The sequence below is a fragment of the Trachemys scripta genome, chromosome 24 (genome assembly GCF_013100865.1).
Source record: "Trachemys scripta elegans isolate TJP31775 chromosome 24, CAS_Tse_1.0, whole genome shotgun sequence".
Taxonomy (NCBI): domain Eukaryota; kingdom Metazoa; phylum Chordata; order Testudines; family Emydidae; genus Trachemys; species Trachemys scripta.
The window spans coordinates 9,328,067-9,345,550 of NC_048321.1; the positions used below are offsets into that span (position 1 = coordinate 9,328,067).

Here is a 17,484-nt window from a genome sequence, read left to right on the forward strand (position 1 = left end):
CCTTATACCACTCCGGCAGGGCAGAGGGGGTGTGGCTAATTGATGCCCCCTTTACCAGACCGGAGTGGTGAAAAGAGACTGTAGTGTGAATGAGAATCAGGCCCTAAAGCCCTCTGCCCACACACCAGCAGGGAGTGACAGTACAATGCCCTCTGATGGAAGGACACCCCCCCAGAGCAGAGCGCAGTCTCCGTGATGTGGGCCGTCTCCGGTTTCCCAGCCGAGGGGGCCAGTTAGCAATGGCTGTTGTGATCCAGACCTCTGGCCAAGCAGGAACTAGACGGGGCTGGCTTTGAACTGCTGACCCTGCACTCAAAGGCAGAACATTAGACCCCATATTCAGAGCCGCGAGGAGCCGGATTGGGCCCCGGCAGAGCTACACCCAGCCATTGACTGGCACCAGCCGCATCCCACACAGGGGAGGACTGAGCCAGCCAGGGGCACGCTAGGTAACGTGCAGCGGCGGCATCGCACATTGGCCTTTGTTCACGGTTCTCGTGGCGCGGACGTGGCAGCTCCCAGCTGGTCCAGGCCAGTGCTGGGGGCAACAGCCCGAGGGGCAGCAGCTACGCACGCAGCTTAGCTCTGTAGACACAGCAACACTGCGCCCCTTCAGATCCCACAGCGGGGTTGCTCCCTGCTGAAATCCCTGGCGGGCACGAGCCAGGAAGGGCTCACGCACCCTTCAGTGCCGCTCTGCCCCCAGCTCCTTTGAACCTGGTCATCTAGAGCCCCAGATGTGCTCCTTGTTTGTCTCTTGCTTGGTGTGGAAACCCAAAAGCGGAGGGTTTTTTTTGTTTGTTTGTTTGTTTGAACGCCCGTCCCACGACTCTGGGGGTGATGCCCAGGCAGCGCAGTGAGGCAGGCTGGGCCCATCACTCTTCAGCGGTGGAGCGACCCACCCATGGGCGGGCGGCAGCAGCTGGCACGCTGACGAGGAGCAGGGGCCGTTTCTGGGCGCGCTGTGTGGAAGGTCTCACCAGCTGATACGACGTTTGTTATGAATTTGGGGGCTGGACGCAGACCGGTTTGTTATTGTAGGGTCGCTCCCAAGCGCTGAGCCACACACCCTGGTTTGTTATCGTAGGGCTGCTTGGTACCACGACACGGCTGATTTCGAGACGAAAGGCGGGTCGGGGCGGGCACGGCCAGCCTATGCTTTCTCCAGAGCCGCCCCTTGGAAACCCTCCCCGGCCCCCGGGCTGGCATTTAACCTGTTGTTGTCCGCGTCTGTGCCCTGGTACAGCCCCTCCATCTGGAGGCAGCAGTCCCTGGGGTCCTTGGCTCCCTCCTGTGGGCTCCGGCCTCCGTTCAGCGGCACCTTCTCCTGATTGGACACCTTGGTGGCTTCGGGGGTGTTGCATCCTTGCACCTTGCTCTTGGCTTTGAGCCTGTTGTGGTAGGAGAACCCGGCCATGGTCATTGCTACGGCCAGCGTCATCGACAGCAGCACTGTCACCGTCACAAACTGTGCCCAGTAGGAGCGGTGCCCGCCCTGTGGGCCTGCCCCCCGCTCCAGCTCTTGCCCGACCATGCTGTCCCCTCCGCTCTCGCTCAGGATGTTGCCTTCCGTGGGGTCCTGCACCACATAGCGGGCCACAGCTTGGCGGTGCCCGTTCTCGCTGGCCCAGCACGTGTACTCGCCCGCCGCCTGGCGCTGCATGATGATCACCAACATCTTATTGTCCAACATCAGCAGCCCCGCCGGGGTCTTATCCCCTGGGTAGCTCCAGTTGTAGTTGGCCAGGGCGGAGAGCTGCGGGCAGGGCAGCCGGATCACAGAGTTCAGCGCTGGGCTTAAAGCTGGAAAGATACAATGAGGGGAGAGGGAGCGGTGAGTCTCTGGCTGCCCACCCGGACCAGCTGCCGCTGCTGTTCAAAGAGCTGGCGCCAGCCCCTTGCGACTAGAGCCGGGGCGAGTCGCGGCGTTTGCGGGGAACAAACTTCATTTCAAATTGGACCGACCGTGATCATTTTCGTGGCCAGTCGAAAAGTGAAAAACAAAAAGTGTTTCAGGTCAAACGAAAGGTTTCGATTTTGAGCGTTTTTAGATGGCTGATACATTTGGAAACGAAAGGAAATTTTGAATTGAAATGTTTCAATATTTTTGGAAATTGTTGAGGGGTTTTTTTTTGGACAAACAAGTGGTGCGAAACTGACACGAATGCACAAAATGTTTTGGTGTCTCTGAATCAGCATTTTTCATTACGAAAAACATGGTTCCTGTGAAAAATTTCACGCAGCTCCACTTCCAACCTGGGCACCTAGTGAGAAACCTGATTTTCAAAGGAACTGAGCACCCCCCCCCCCCCACCAATCCCCTCTCTCTGCACCTCAAGGGGCGTTACCACAAAACAAAGCAGTTTGGAGAGTCAGACCAGGAAGGGCTAGACTCTGAGTGCAGTATAAACTACATGGAAGCAACTGCAGTGACTCTGGATTCACACTGGTGTCACTGAGAGCAGAATCCAGGCTGAAATTGGAGTCAACGGGCCCAGTTCTCCACTGCCTTGCACCTCGGGCAGTCACTAATATTTAGGGCGTCCTTGCGCTGGTTGCGGGAGAAACGGGGAGCCAAGAGACAGTGCCTGTGCTGAAGAGTATATCTAAGTACAGCGGGTGCCTGTTTGCAGCAATCCCAATATGACCAACTTTCGGTTACTAGCGACATTTTGCCGGGAGCTGATCCCGTCCCACTGGGGATCCAGATCCCGGCAACAGGCAGGCTGCTTAGCGACAGCTGGTTTCGGAAGAAAGGCCCCGGCCACAGGCAGGTTTGCAGGGCTGCAGCCCGGGGAGGAAGTGCCAAGGTCCCAGGCTTGGCACATCCGACCCTGGCTACAGCTGGGGACCCACCACCTGCACAAGAGGGAACAGGCTGGGGTGCCTGCATCCTCAGCCAAACTGGGGAGCACCTGCTGGAGTCCTGGCACTGCGGGTGGGGAGGGGAGGCTGCAGGCTGGGCAGCAGCCCGGGTGAGGGCAGTGGGCACCTGCAGGGGTGCACGGTACCTTCTCCAGGCTGCGCCCTGCCCTGGCACAGGGGGCCTGGACTCGGCACGTCCCAATGCTTCCTTTCCGAGTTGCAGCCAGGAAAGGAAGCGCTGGGGCACGCTGAGTGCCGGCTGCAGGCAGAGTTATGGGGCTGCAGCTGGGGAAGGCACACTCCAGAGCTTACTGGCAACTTTCAATTAATAGCAACTTTTGGCCAGGAACCGGGAGATTTGCTAGCCGGGGCGGCCGCTGTATCAGACCATGGGATGGCTGCCATGTTGGCTGATGCACCAGTAGAGACCTCCAGAGCTAAAATCACGAGCTGCTGTAGTGTGAGCTAAAGCTCCCAGCACCGCAACAGCCTCTAATCCTCAGTGGATTGGGCACAAAGGGAGAACTGTACAGTTTGTTATTGTAGGGTTGTCCGGGGGACTGGCACCCTGGCGTGGTGTTGTAGGGTTGCCCAGAGTGGCTGGCACGGTGTTGTAGGATTGTCTGGGGGTGCTGGCACCCTGGTGTGGTGATGTAAGGTGGTCTAGGGGGGCTGGCACCCTGGTGTGGTGTTGTAGGATAGTCTAGGGGGGCTGGCACCCTGGCGTGCTGATGTAAGGTGGTCTAGGGGGGCTGGCACTTCGGTGTGGTGTTGTAGGATTGTTTAGGGGGGCTGGCACCCTGGCAAGATGTTCTAGCATTGTCCGGGGGCACTGGCATCCTGGCTTGGTATTGTAGGGTTGTCTAGGGGGGCTGGCACCCTGGGGTGGTGATGTAAGGTGGTCTAGGGGGCTGGCACCATGACGTGTTATTTATTACTGGGCTGAGCACTGCCTTGGTGACATTATTTTTGATTGAAGAGTTTGTCGTGGGATTTGCTCCGTGCTGTTTGCAAAGCAGGGCCAAAGCCCACCGGAGACGCCATGCCTCAGAAGCACTGAGCGTGGCCCCCTTTGTTCCTCCCCGGATCCAGCTCCTCCCTAGAGCAGGCAGCCCGCCCTGGCTTGCAGCGGGGCCTCCTCAGCCCCCCTCGTAGCATTGCAGGCTTAGAGCCCCACCCGCCGGCAGACACGTGCCCCAAGCACAGTAAACCCAGAAGGTCGATACTCAACTTTTTACCAGGCTGCTGCCCGAGTCGTCCCGAGACCTGGGCGTGGCCCTGCCTCTCCCACTGATCTGCTGGCACGTAGGCCCCGGTCTACCCCACTCGACGTCCTGCAGCCAGTCACTCCTAGAGAGGGAGAAGTGACACACTGAGAACCCAAGGCAATGAAGTCGCTCTCAAGCCGCTGCTTGACGTGGGGACGGCAGGTGAGCTGGTTGCTGGGCTCGCCCTGAGGAGTTGGGTTCAAGTCCTCCCTTAGGTCCCAGGACATAAGAACATGAGAACAGCCAGACTGGGTCAGACCAAAGGTCCATCTAGCCCAGTATCCTATTTTCCGAGAGTGGGCAATGCCAGGTGCCCCAGAGGGAATGAACAGAACAGGTGATCATTAGATGATCCATCCCCTGTCGCCCATTCCCAGCTTCTGGCAAACAGAGACTAGGGACACCATCCCTGCCCGTCCTGGCTAATAGCCATTGATGGACCTGTTGTCGCCCTTTTCTGAACCTTTTCCATTTCCAATATATCTTTTTTGAGATGGGGCGACCACATCTGCACACAGTATTCCAGATGTGGGCATACCGTGGATTTATATCGAGGCCACAGGCAACTAGCCAGTGGCACATGCTCTGAGAGCGTGGTGCCCGTGGAATGCCCATCAGCGCTAGCGAAGCGCTTAACAACACCATAGGGCTGTATTCCTGGTGGGCGGGGCCTTCGGGCTAGTGCTCAAGGAACACTAGGGGCTTTTCACCCTCCCCACTCCCTGAGGCCCAGAAATGCCCGTCTAGAACAGCTGTCCTGGGAGGATCTCAAAGCACTTGGTAAGCTCTGGGATTCAGGGGAGTGTTATTTTCCCCGCTTTGCAGGCAGGAAATAAAGCAAGTCACTTTCCTAAATTCATACGGTGGGATAAGGCAGAATAAAACGCAAGAGTCCTGATTCCCAGTCCCCTGCTCTAACCACTCCTGCCCTAAGTTGGGAACAGAGCCAGGAGTCCTGACTCCCAGCCCCCTGCCTCTGACCACTACAGCCCACTCTCTTCCCAGAGCAGGGAACAGAACCCTGACTCGCCCGGCTCTGCTCTAACCACCAGACATGGCTGCCTCCCTCTCGGAGGTTACGCCGGAGCTGTTCCACACACTGAGCTACTCACGTGTTTTTGTTTGTGCCTCGGGTCTCCTGGCACGACTGGCTGTGCCTGTCCCAGGCGCAGTAGGGGTCTCGGGCGAGGACACAGTCAGCACAGCTCCTGTACACGCTGCAGTTGGCCAGCGGCACCTGCAGCACCCCCTTGGAGTACCCCACATACAGGATCCCCTGCAGGGGGGAGACCCACAGAAAATGTCACATCTATGTCACCTCCATAGCACCACCCGGCTGCACACGGGGCAGTGTCTCCACTTCTTGCCTGCTGCACCAGGCAGATCTGTAGGTCTCCTACCTTCCCAGGTGAGAACAGAAGGTTCTGCACAGGTTCCGGGTCCTTAAACAGCTGGATTTCCTCAATGATATGAGTACCGCTGGCCAGAGCCACTGCTCTGTGCAGGAACCCTTGATCTGTGGGAGGAAATATAGGGACACAAGTGTATTTATTTACCAGGGGGCTGAGATAATGCATCCTCTCTTTGAAGAGCTGATCTCTTCTCTAAGCTGACTGTGTGTAACAAAGGTATTTAAATTCCTAGTTTCAGTGGAAGTTGAGTATCTGGATCTAAATGGCTAGTCTATTCAATTCTCTCTCTCTCTCGCTCTCACATACAATTTGCTTAATTAAAAGAGAATGATCCTTCGTTTATACGGGGCCTTTTGCCCCAGTATGCCTCCAAAGCACTTTGTTAGCTGGCTGGCACCAACCTTGTCAGGCTTATACAAACCACTTTGTCCACCATTAAATGCAGCCACCTCTGGGGTGAAGAGCAGTAAATGTGTTTAACAATGCATGGGACAGGAAATGAAGGAGAGCCATACCTAACTGAAAATGCAATGGGCAGGGTGCAATTAACAGAGCTGAGACTGGCTGGTAAAATGGGGTGAAACACCCCCCTGCTCTCCTAACACACAAATTCCAAAATAACAAATACACAAATTGGCAACAAAAAAAAAATAGTAAAAATGTTTAATTTTTTTTTGAATTTTCAATTTAATTTTTTCCCAAAAGTCTCAAACACTAAACTAATTTTTTTTTTACTCTTTAGTTTCATCCCAAACCCCCAAAAGTTTCATTTCAGGTCCACCCGAAATGAATTTTTTCTTAATTTTTCAGGTTAATCACCGGAAAACAAATTACTCGTCTGACTCCGGCGATAAGTGCCTGTCCCCGTCCCACTGATGTCAATGGGAGCTTTACCATTGGGTAAACCGTCAGCTGGGTGCAGAATCCAGCCCCACGCACCGATGAGGTGGTTTCCCCTGCTCGTGGGAGCCGTACCTGTTCCCAGGAACATCACCTCATAGGAGGTGCCCGTGACACTGTGGGTCTGATCGACTGCGATCCGCGTATACTTCACGTTCTGCTTCACCAGCAGCGGCTGCTTGTTCCTGGGCACAACCTTCTCATCCATCAGGAAATGGTTTTTTATGAAGGTCAGGACTTTGTCCGCTGATGGGTACACCGAGCACTGCAGGGGGAGGAGAAAGGCAGGGGATCAGAAGGGCTATCAGCTGCGGGATCTGGCTTAGTGACCGGCTTAGGGTTTTGTTTTTTTTTTGCTCTAGGCCCCCCTGCAAAGGGGGAAAGCACAACTGATTTTGCCAGCTTCCTGGAAAAAGCAAGGCAGATGGTCTATTATCCAGGGAAACTGAGGCACGGAGAAGTTAAGTGCCTTGCCCAAAGTCAGTGACACCAGCAGGAATTGAACCCAGGTGTCCTGAATCCCAGCCTCCTGGCTTAACCCCAACCGTGTCCTGCAAAGTCATCCTTCGGGGCAGACCCACACATCATCATGCCGTGGCGTTAGATGCGCGAAGCAGGTGATACTCACGCTGCCAGGGCGGGGCTCAGGGATCCCATCGCTGTATGTTGTCCACCGGGCGCTCTGCTTGTTCAGCTCCTGGTATTTGCCACTGAAGACTCTTTCGACGTCCTCCAGGTTGAAAGCGCACACCGCCGTGCTGCCTGCGTCTCCCATCTGCCTGCCAAGGGACGAGTGATCCTGTTAGCGGTACACGCCAGCGCTAGGGGGACCCCGAAGGTGGGCAGGTCAGATGTGGGATCCAGCCACACCCTGCCTGTGACGTGTGGGTGAGTGGGCATGGGGAGTCCACCCAATTTGGGGCCCTCTCTAAGGGCTGTTCCTTGGCATATAAACATTGGATCCTTCTGAAATAATAATGCCAGGTGCTTCCACAGTGACGTCCATCCAGGGCCTCCATCCACTTGCAAAGCATCAACTCTCACCACCCCGGAGTGGCAGGCACTTGTCTATGAACAGAATCCAGGAGTCCTGACTCCCAGCCCCTGCCTCCTCTGACCATTGGCCCATGCTCCTTCCTAGAGCTGGGCCGAGAACCCAGGCATGCCAACTCCCAGTCCCCAGTGCTCTAACTCTTAAATCACACTCACATCTAGCTGTGGCACTAGAATCCAGGAGTCCTGACCCCAAGCCACCTGCTCTGACCACTAGACACCAGTCTCATCTCTTAGTTCTGAAACGTACTAAGCAACTTCTTCAGCAATACCACGTGGCAAGGAGTTCCACGGGTTAATGGCATGTTCTGCAGTAATGAAATATTCAGGGTGAACCATAACGCAGAAGGGGTCCTACTTTCTGGGTACAGCATACCCATTTGAATGGGCAGGATGGACAGATGCCCCCTCCCCCCAAATGTCCTTCTTGCGTTAGAGCCAGGGGATTTGTGGGTGTGCGAGCCTGGGAATACGTTGGTCCTTGGGGGATTTCGGAGCCCTTTGGGCAGGAGAGGAAAGTTTCCTGCCTTACCATTGTGAGGCGAAGAGTCCATAGAAGACGGCGCCCCCTCCTGGCTGGGGTAGGACAAAGGCGTGATGGATCACGTTGAAAGGGAAGTGTCCAGGCTGGACGCACGTCAGCTGAGCTTTCAGGAATGTGGTCCATTTCTTCTGCAGCACCTTCTGTCCTCCGACGTCATTCTGCAGGAGAGGAATTCCTGGTCACCCTGAACGGAGCAGGGCCTCTCCTTAAAGGGACGGCTGAGAGGACGGCTTGTCCTGGGGGTCAGCGCGCAGCCATGCCGCCATTGCGCTGGTACAGCTCCGCCAGCAGGGGGTGTATATGCTGCTCCAAACAGGGGAAGAGCTATTCTGAATGAAGGGAAGGTCTGAGAGGAAGGGTGGCCCTGTGGGGAGACCCGAACTCAATCCCTTGCTCAAAATAAAAAGGGGGAATTCTAGTGGTACAGCTGTGGTGAGTAAACCAGCCACCAGGCTCTGATCAGCTGATGTTCCAGACAATGATGTTGTAATAAGCCCTCGTGCATAGCCAGTGAGGTCTGAGGAACTAAAAAAGGTGGATACAAGCAGGAAACCACCCAGACAGTGGTAACGGGCTGTTAAGAGGCTAGGGAGCCATTTTAAGATATGGGATTAATAGATTCCAAATCCAGAAGGAACCATTGTGATCATCCAACCTGACCTCCCGTACAGCACAGGTCAGAGAGCTGCCCCAAAATAATTCCTAGAGCAGATCCTTTAGGAAAACATCCAATTAAAAATGGTCAGGGATGGAGACTCCACCAGGATCCTCGGTCTTTTGTTCCAACACTTAATTACGCTCCCTGTTAAAAATGGATGCCTTATTTCCAGTCTGAATGTGTCTGGCTTCAACTGCCAGCCATTGGCTTGTGTTAGACCTTTGTCTGCTAGACTGAAGAGTCCACCATCAAAGATTTGTTCCCCACATAGATAGGTATAGATGGTGCTCAAGCTACCCCATAATCCACATGGAGCGCTGGGGTCTGAATGCAGGGACAGTTGCAGTGTGACCCTGAAAGGGAGTGGAGGCCAGATAGCCAGTTAGAATAATAGAATATCAGGGTTGGAAGGGACCTCAGGAGGTCATCTAGTCCAACCCCCTGCTCAAAGCAGGACCAATCCCCAGACAGATTTTTGCCCCAGATCCCTAAATGGCCCCCTCAAGGATTGAACTCACAATGCTGGGTTTAGCAGGCCAATGCTCAAACCACTGAGCTATCCCTCCCCCCTTCCTAGCCCCAGGCTGGTGCAGAGCAGGGAAACGGGACAGCATGTGTCTATATCTGTAAATAAACAGGTGACACCAGTCACCTCTCATCCAAACGGAATCGTCACGGATTTCTGCTAGAGCCCAGCTCCGGGAAGGGGCAACTGAATTTTATTCCTCGTCAATGTCTACATCTATGCAAGGCCCCCGGCACAGATCTGAAGGCAATCAAGCTGCCTAGACGCCACGGAGGGCAGAACGGAGGCCCTGTGGCTCTGGTGGGTCAGTTGTCGTCACCGGGGCAGGCCACAAGCGGGAGAGATGACAATCCCGGGGTACGGGACATAGGAGCGCACGCGGTCCCATAGCCAGCTCGGGCCAGCCTCATACCTTGCACACACGAGCCACCCGGGAGACCGTGAGCTTCTCAAAGAACTCAAACTCCTCGGCCGTCTCCTCGAAGAAGAAATAGACCTTCTCGTCTCCAGGGATGTTGGCCGAGGCCACGAAGCCCGCGTCGACTGTGGGGGGAAGGAGACCAGGCGGGTTAGACGCCCAGTCCCTGCGTGCTGCTTCCCGAGGGGCAGATGGGGGGGCATGTAATTATCCATGGGAGGCTGGGAACTTGTTGCCTAGGAAACACATCCCTGAGGCCAGTGGGCACCAGCCGTTCGCCTGTTGGCTAATAGGTGACGGCGACCCAAGCAAAGAGTCCTTGAGCCTGATTCTCACTGATGTGAGGCCCCGTTAAGTGGCTAAAGGGCCTTAAAGTGGGGGGAACTGGTCCCCTGAGAATCCTTCCTGAGCAGGGTTCTCCCTGGCCAGCGTGGAGCTGCACCCGCCCCGGCTTAGGGTGCAGATTGTGGGCATGAGTACAGTGCCTTATGCTGTGGTTATTCTCCGCTTCCCAGGGACGGCAGGGGGCCAAGGGGAGCTGCTCTAACTGGCCCCGGAGCCAGGCTCAGCACAGCCTCCGCACACGAAGAGCTCAGAGGGTGTTGCAGCCTCTCACCCCAACCCCACCAGGTAACAGAGTCGGGTCCCGTGTCTGGAAGATCATAAATGGGCAGCTATCGATTTCAGATGCTACCTCAGCCCCTGCCCTTCCCCACGCCCCACCCCGTTCCTAGCAGCAGGAGCAGGCCCTCTGACCCCCTCCTCACCATTTAGCCACCTGAGGAAGGTATCGGTCTTCAGAAAGGTCCTGCTGCCCAGGGCACGGGAGATTATGGGCTCGTTTCCTTGGAAGTTGTTCATGGTCCCCGTGTAGAGCTCACCATCTGCTGGCGGAGAGAGGTGGTGAGGGAAGCCCGGGCCGGCAGCTGTGCCGGTGCCTCTGGGCTCGGTTATTTAGTGAGAGAGAGGTAAAGATTTGAGATCTCTGTATGAAAAGTACCAGAGCTAGGACCCTGATGGATTAGAGTGGGTGACCCGGGCATTAAGGGATAAATCTATACACAGCGCATCGAAGGATGACAGCGGGACCTTAAAGGTTTCTTTCAGGCCAGCCCTATCCAGGACCTGCCGCACCAAAGACATGTGACTCGACTGATTCAGCTCAAGACCTAATCCTTTGCTTTGAGGCACCATAACTGTCCCTGGACCGACCACTGTAGGGCAGCGGGTTCCACCTCCCTCCCCATCACGCAGTCCCTGCACAGCCCCTGGTTTCCAAAGAGCTCCATACTCACCCACCAGGATGGCCGTATATTTGTGGCGGGGGTCGAAGGGGCACTGTCCCTTCCCATCCTGGAGGAGAGGCTCCCCTTGGCCTCCAGAAACCAGGCTGAAATTCTCCAGATTCTACGAGGAATTAAAAATCAATCAATCAGTCGCAGAACAAGAACAAACCGAATGGTGGTCACTTGAGCCTAGAGCCAGATCCCTTCCAGACTCCAGGCACAGGGCGGGAGGAATCCAACTTTCATAAATAAGATAATTCTCTCTATTATATTATAATCGACGTGTTTTACCAACGAGGTCACCCACAAGCCAGTGGCAGCGCCAGGAATGGAAGCCTGGTCTTCTGAGACCCAGCCCAGGGCTGTAGCCACTATGCCACATTCATAATATAACCCCAATAAAGTCAAATTATAATACTGATGGAACCCCAATAATCAGGAACTGCAAATCAGGACACCCTTGAATTTTGGAGGAGAAGCCAGGCCGGAGCTCAGATGAACTCTCTCTTCTGGTGACTCCAACTTGAGAAAATCAGAGGCCACTTTTGAAAATGTTGACCTGGGTTCCTGTAAACTCACCACTTTTCCCGTAAATCCGGGCCTTTCATTTGGAAAGGGAAATAACCAGAAAATATAGGAGGCTCCTCAACGTACACACAGAGCCAACAGAGGGCAGCAAAGCCTCGTCTATGGAGACTAGAACTTGAGTCCTGACTCCGCCCCCACTCGCTCTGACCACTAGACCACACTACCTCTCAGACCTGGAAATAGAACCCAGGAGTCCTGACTCCACCCTCTTTGCTCTCTTGCTCTCCTCTCTCCTCACACACTGCCTCGACGAGGTGGTCAATAAAGGCCAGATTTCCTAGTGTTTAAGCGCTTAAAGATACGGGTAGGCATTTATTGGGATCTTCAAATGCACTTAGGCACCTAACTCCCTTTGAAGACCAATGGGACTAAGGTGCTACTGTAAATCCCAATAGGTGCCTAGCTGCATCGTTAGGCGCAGGGCCGGCTCCAGGTTTTTTGCCGCCCCAAGCAAAAAGAAAGAAAAGACGGAGTGCCGCCCCCAAGGGCCAGAATACCACCCCTTGAAAAGGGCCACCCCAAGCACATGCTTGGAACGCTGGTGCCTAGAGCCGGCCCTGCTTAGGTGCCTAAACCCCTTTGCCAATCTGGCCCTAAACCCTTTCTGTGTCCCGCCAGTCCGGGTCAGGATTTAGGGAGACCCCATGTGGTAACCCTGCACAGTGCAGTCTGGGGAACTGGAGGGCCAGAGAGAATCACAAGGTCTCTCTGTGTCCAGCAGGCTCAGTGTCAATCACAGACCAGCCCTGCCTCTTGGCCCATTTCCGGAACCAAACCCTTTGCAGGCTCTGAAGCGATGTACCGGGTGCTGGCGTCAGAGCTTCCCGCCAACCCAGACCAGACACTCACAATGTAAGAGCAGATGGGGCTGAAGGCGTAGGTCCCACAGGTGTACAGGTGAGTCTGGTTCACTGGCACCAGGACACGGATGAAGTTGAAGCACTCTGTCTGTGGGAGAAAAGAGCACGCCACTTAAAAGAACAGCTTAGATTTCAGATTGCTTCACAGGCTGCATATAACAGGGTCACTATGCTCAGCACTGACATGCAGCCACCTCTGGGGTGGGACGCAGCCATGATTTAACAGCCCCCAGCAACATCTCCCTGGGGTCACTTACCCATAATTAAAATACAGCCACCTCTGGGTCACAGCATGGCAGCTGCTTCAAAAGCACACCGCAACACTGCACAGCGATTATTACCCAGCATTAAAATGCAGCCACTTCTGGGGTGGGACTTAACAGCCATTCAACAACACAGAGCACTGCTATACAGGGATCGCTAGTCAGCATTAAACAGCATCCACCTCTGAAGTGGTGTGCGACAGCTGTTCAACCGCACATAGCAATGCTGCACTCGCCCAGCCCTAAAAAACAGCCACCTCTAGAGTGGAGCGTGATAGCTGTACAACGGTTTAGGAGAAGAAGAACACGAGTGAGCTGAGCTGCAAGGGGAAGTTAGGGAGGCAAAGGAAGAGTTGTCCAGGATACCAGAATTATCACCCCCCTGCGTGGGATGGTTTAAAAGACCTCAAGCACAGCACAGCACCCCCAGGACCCCAGGCTGAGACCCTGAGAAGAAGGCCACCGAGTCCACCAGCAAGCACGACCGCTTCCTGTTCAAGGTGTGGGAGTGAGAAGCCAGGCTCAGGAATTGCACCTAGCTTGGTATCACTTTTCACGGCACCACAAAGCACCCACCCACCCCAGCACCCACCTCTCAGCATTGTCACCAGCTCTCCATGCCCTCCATAGACACTCCAAGACTAACCGCGCCCTCGAGGGGCATAATACAGCCCACACCAGCACCAGCTTCTCCCCCTCTCCTTACCACATTGCTTTTCTTCTTAAAGACACACTCGTCCTTTTTTTTAAGCAGGGGTGGCCACGCTATCTGTAAGGGGGGAAAGAGAGGGATTCTTCAATGGTTGGGAGGAAGATTCCACCTGGAGAACAGGTCAAGAGCCTGTAATAGTGCACTGGAAGGAAAGGAAGCTGCTGAGAGCAAAATTGTCAGGGCGGGGAATATGGTCTAGTGGTCAGAGCAAGGGGGTTAGGGAGTCAGGACTCTTCAGTTCTATTCTCCCTAGAGGCTTCCGCTTAAGGTTCAAAGCACTTAACCAACATTAATGAATTACATCTCACAATTCCTCGCCCCTGAGTACCATTATCCCCACTTTCCAGATGGGGAAACTGAGGCCCGGGAAGGGCGAACAGAACCCAGGTCTGACTTCCACTTGCCCCACCCCCTGGATCAGCCTCCCTCCCTCCTGCACCCCAAATGCTCCCCATTCTCTGGGGAAGGCCGAGCTCTACTCACTGAGCCCGTCAGCTTCATGGACCCAGCGCTGTCCACCCGGAGGGAGAGGAGGGTGTCTCGAGCTCCCACGTACAGAGTGCCTTCGTCTTCGCTCAAGAGGAAAGTATCATAGTTGAAGATTCCGTCCTGGCTGAAGCTGGTTAGGGTCCTCCGGGGGTCTCCTGGCAGGGATCAAACAGTGCATGGTATATGATACTTAGAACCTATATACACCTCTACCTCGATAGAACGCTGTCCCCGGGAGCCAAAATAGGTGAAACCGCGTTATATCGAACTTGCTTTGATCCACCAGAGTGCGCAGCCCCCCCCCCCGGAGCGCTGCTTTACCGCGTTATATCCGAATTCGTGTTATATCGGGTCGCGTTATATCGAGGTAGAGGTGTACCATAACGTGGGTCCTATATACCATAAAGAGGCACCAATATCCCATCATGTAGCACCCGCATACTGTAGCTTGGCACCTCTATTCCATAACTCAGCACCATAGATGTAAAGTGGCACCTATACAGAATAGCATTAGAGTTGGTTGAAATTTTTTTCCAACAGAATTTTTTTTTTTTTTTTTGTCGGAAACCCGTTGATTTCCACAGAATTTCATTTTTTGATGAAAATCACCTAAACAAAGCGTTTTGATCATGGAACAGAATGCTCTGGGTTTTTTTTTTTTTTGTTTCACAATTTATTTGAGAGGATTTAAAAAAATCAAAATCAATCGACTCAAAACAATTAAAAAAAAATTCATTTAGCAGGAATTGTTGAAATTCTACGTTTCATTCCCATTTGGAACAAAAACCAATTTTGAAATGGCGGAACGTCCTGCTAAAACCAGAAACGTAACTTCCCACAAAACTCTACATAACATGTGTGTGTTGTAACACAGCATTGATCATAAGAACATAAGAATGGCCCTACTGAGTCAGACCAAAGGTCCATCTAGCCCAAAATCTGGTCTTCCGACAGTGGCCAGTACCAGGTGCCCCAGAGGGAATAAACAGAACAGGTGATCATCAAGTGATCCATCCCCTGTCGCTCATTCTCAGCTTCTGGCAAATATATCACAACTTACCATGTCTATGTTGTCACATAGCATCTATATAGCAACTTATATGTATATACCATAACCATCTATATGCCATAACATAACACATATGCATGTACCATAAGAGAGCATGTATGTGGTACAGTGGTGAAGGGTCTGGACTATGACAAAGGAGATCTGGATTCTAGACCAGGCTCTGCCGGAGACCCACTGGGTGATCTGGAGCAAATCACTTCCCCTCCCACATTTGGTTTGCCTTGTGTATGGAAACACCACAGGGCGTGGCCTGGCTCTCACTGTGTGTATGTACAGCTCCTAGCACAATGGGGCTCTGATCTCCGTGAGGGCCTCTTGGAGATAATGCAGATAAATAATAAATGCATGTACTGTAACAGAGCACCTATATACTGAAACACAGCATATCTATCTATCTATATACACGCACTGTAACTTAGAGCCTACATACCGTAATGTAGCACGTATATGCCACAACTTGGCACCTATATACTGTAACATAACATAGATACTGCAACTTAGTGCCTATGTAATGTAGCATGTTAATCCCATAGACTTTCAGTGCTCTAGGGTGTGACCCGAAGCCCACTGACGTCAAAGGAATGGACTCAGAGGGGGGTTTGGATCAGGCCCCATATGTTGTATGAACACTGGCAGATGGAGTAGCCAGCATATACAGTGGAAATGTCCCTGGAGCCGGCACTGCGGCTGGCAGGACCCTACAAAGGGCCTGGGGGAAGAGCGTGCCCTTTTCTCAGCAGCAGCAGGCTGAGGGTGGGTAGGAAAGAGGAAGGCTGCGACTGCTGGTGACTCAGTAGGGGGCGCTTTTCCCTCGGAGCCAGGGCTGACCCCAATGCCCCAGCATGGTGCTGCAGGGGGCAGGGTGGGGACTCAGCAGGGGGCGCTCTCCCCTCTGGGCCGACCTCAACGTGGTGCTAGGGGGCGCTGAGCTGCCAGAAGGATGAGACAGAAATAACGCGGTCCGGATCGTTTGTGGTCATTGAAGATCCTGCAGTGTTTTTGCAAGGGTGAAGGCTTGACAAGGGGATGCAGCTTCAGCCTAGAATATTATAAACACGTCTCCAGAAGGCCTTAGAGCACCGGAAACGCTTCACTGGCCATGATTGTTTATTTAGATACACCGAAAGCAAACAGACAAAAAAAAAAAAAAATCCCCTGTGGCACTTGCATCCCAAATTGCAGCCACGTCCTAGGATTGGTGGATGTGAGCTCCAGAGACTCACAGAGCTGTACGGCTGGAAGGGACCTCGCAAGCTCATCTAGTTCAGCCCCACCGCCCCATGAACAGAAACTGACTAGATCCCCAAGCCCAAGTGATTTGTCTATTTCCAGAGCTGAAGCAAAAAACCAAACCAAACCAAACCAAAGGGTGAAATAAGAAAATTAGATCTTGCAAAACTCTTATTGATTTAATAACCCACCACCGGGAAGGGAAATTGTTTTATTAAAATATGTGGGGGGGAGGGGAGGCCTGATTCTCACTACTCAGGCAGCATAACCCGAGAGCCCATGTCATTTACACACCACTCTGAGGCCCCTTTTACTCTGCTAGAACGAGGAAACGGAGCCAGAGGGAGAATCAGGCTCAGGATTTTATTCTGGACAAATTCCAACTCCTCTAATTACAACCCTGCCTCCTGTTATTAGGAAGCACGGCCTGATATTCAGCCTGAATGTTCCTTTGCTTTATTTTCCGTTGCTCGGAGCAAGGCTTCTGTCATGCCGGCACGGGGATGTGGACTCCGGGGGTCTATTCCTGGCTTTCAGCAACTCGCTTCAGTCCAGATCCTCAAAGATATTTAGGCACCTAACTCCCATGGGTTAGGTGCCTAAATGCCTTTGGGAATCTGGGCCTTAATGTCTCCATGCCTCAGTTTCCCATCTGTCAAGCTGGGCGAACAATCCTTCCTTTCTCCCACCCTTCACCTGTCTTGCCTATTTAGGTTATAAGATATCCAGGGCAGGGATTGTCTCTCATGGTGTCTATGCAGCACCTCTAAACCCTCTCGAACCATCCTGTTTCCTTGACATTCAAGTGCTTGTTAGATGCTTTTCCTCTCTAGCCAAGTCGGCCGTATTTAGCTCTTCTCATCTCCAATCCTAAATCAGGTCCGTCTCCCCCACCCAACAAGCCCCTTCCCAGCTCAGTGGAAATCGCGTGATATTTCTTTTCTTTTCAGAAGGAGCTGAAAGGCGATCGGGTTTAATAGACGGCTGCTCGCTAGAGAGGCTGCAGCTGGAATTTGTTTTCACAGGGTGCCAGCAAAGGCCGGGGTAATTATAAGCATTCCCCAGAGCTCTGGCGTTTACCGCCTCTGGGTTTGGAAAAGGAAGAATGCGTTCGTTTTGTGCAAGCGGGGCTCGATCAAAGTTGGTGGGAAGACTCGCGTCACCACGGCCCAAAGGGACCATTGTGATCATCTACTCTGACCTCTTGCCCAGGGCAAGCTAGCTAGAGCATGTCAGACTTCCAGGCCAGATCCTTGGGGTAGGAAAACTGGGCCCAGTTTGAACTCAGGCCCATTCAAGCCACTGGTGACCCCTGTGGCCTTTGTATCAGTTCCTCTGTGTGC

The 17,484-nt window shown here is 53.5% G+C and overlaps 1 protein-coding gene across 5 annotated transcripts in view; it reads right to left on the reverse strand.

Annotated features, from left to right (window-relative positions):
* Positions 1–813: 813 nt before the first annotated feature.
* The window catches only part of SEMA4A (semaphorin 4A), a 43,755-nt gene continuing 27,084 nt past the window's right edge, over positions 814–17,484 (reverse strand). For all 5 annotated transcript variants that reach the window (XM_034756477.1, XM_034756480.1, XM_034756479.1 and 2 more), the window contains 13 exons: positions 13,837–13,997; positions 13,348–13,410; positions 12,368–12,466; positions 10,940–11,051; positions 10,412–10,528; positions 9,639–9,769; positions 8,031–8,200; positions 7,074–7,224; positions 6,521–6,710; positions 5,534–5,649; positions 5,246–5,409; positions 4,097–4,215; positions 814–1,803 (listed from right to left, as the gene is read on the reverse strand). In XM_034756477.1, coding sequence (XP_034612368.1) covers positions 1,154–1,803; positions 4,097–4,215; positions 5,246–5,409; positions 5,534–5,649; positions 6,521–6,710; positions 7,074–7,224; positions 8,031–8,200; positions 9,639–9,769; positions 10,412–10,528; positions 10,940–11,051; positions 12,368–12,466; positions 13,348–13,410; positions 13,837–13,997 — 2,243 coding nt within the window. In that variant the 3' untranslated portion in view covers positions 814–1,153. The remainder of the gene's footprint in view (positions 1,804–4,096; positions 4,216–5,245; positions 5,410–5,533; positions 5,650–6,520; positions 6,711–7,073; positions 7,225–8,030; positions 8,201–9,638; positions 9,770–10,411; positions 10,529–10,939; positions 11,052–12,367; positions 12,467–13,347; positions 13,411–13,836; positions 13,998–17,484) is intronic.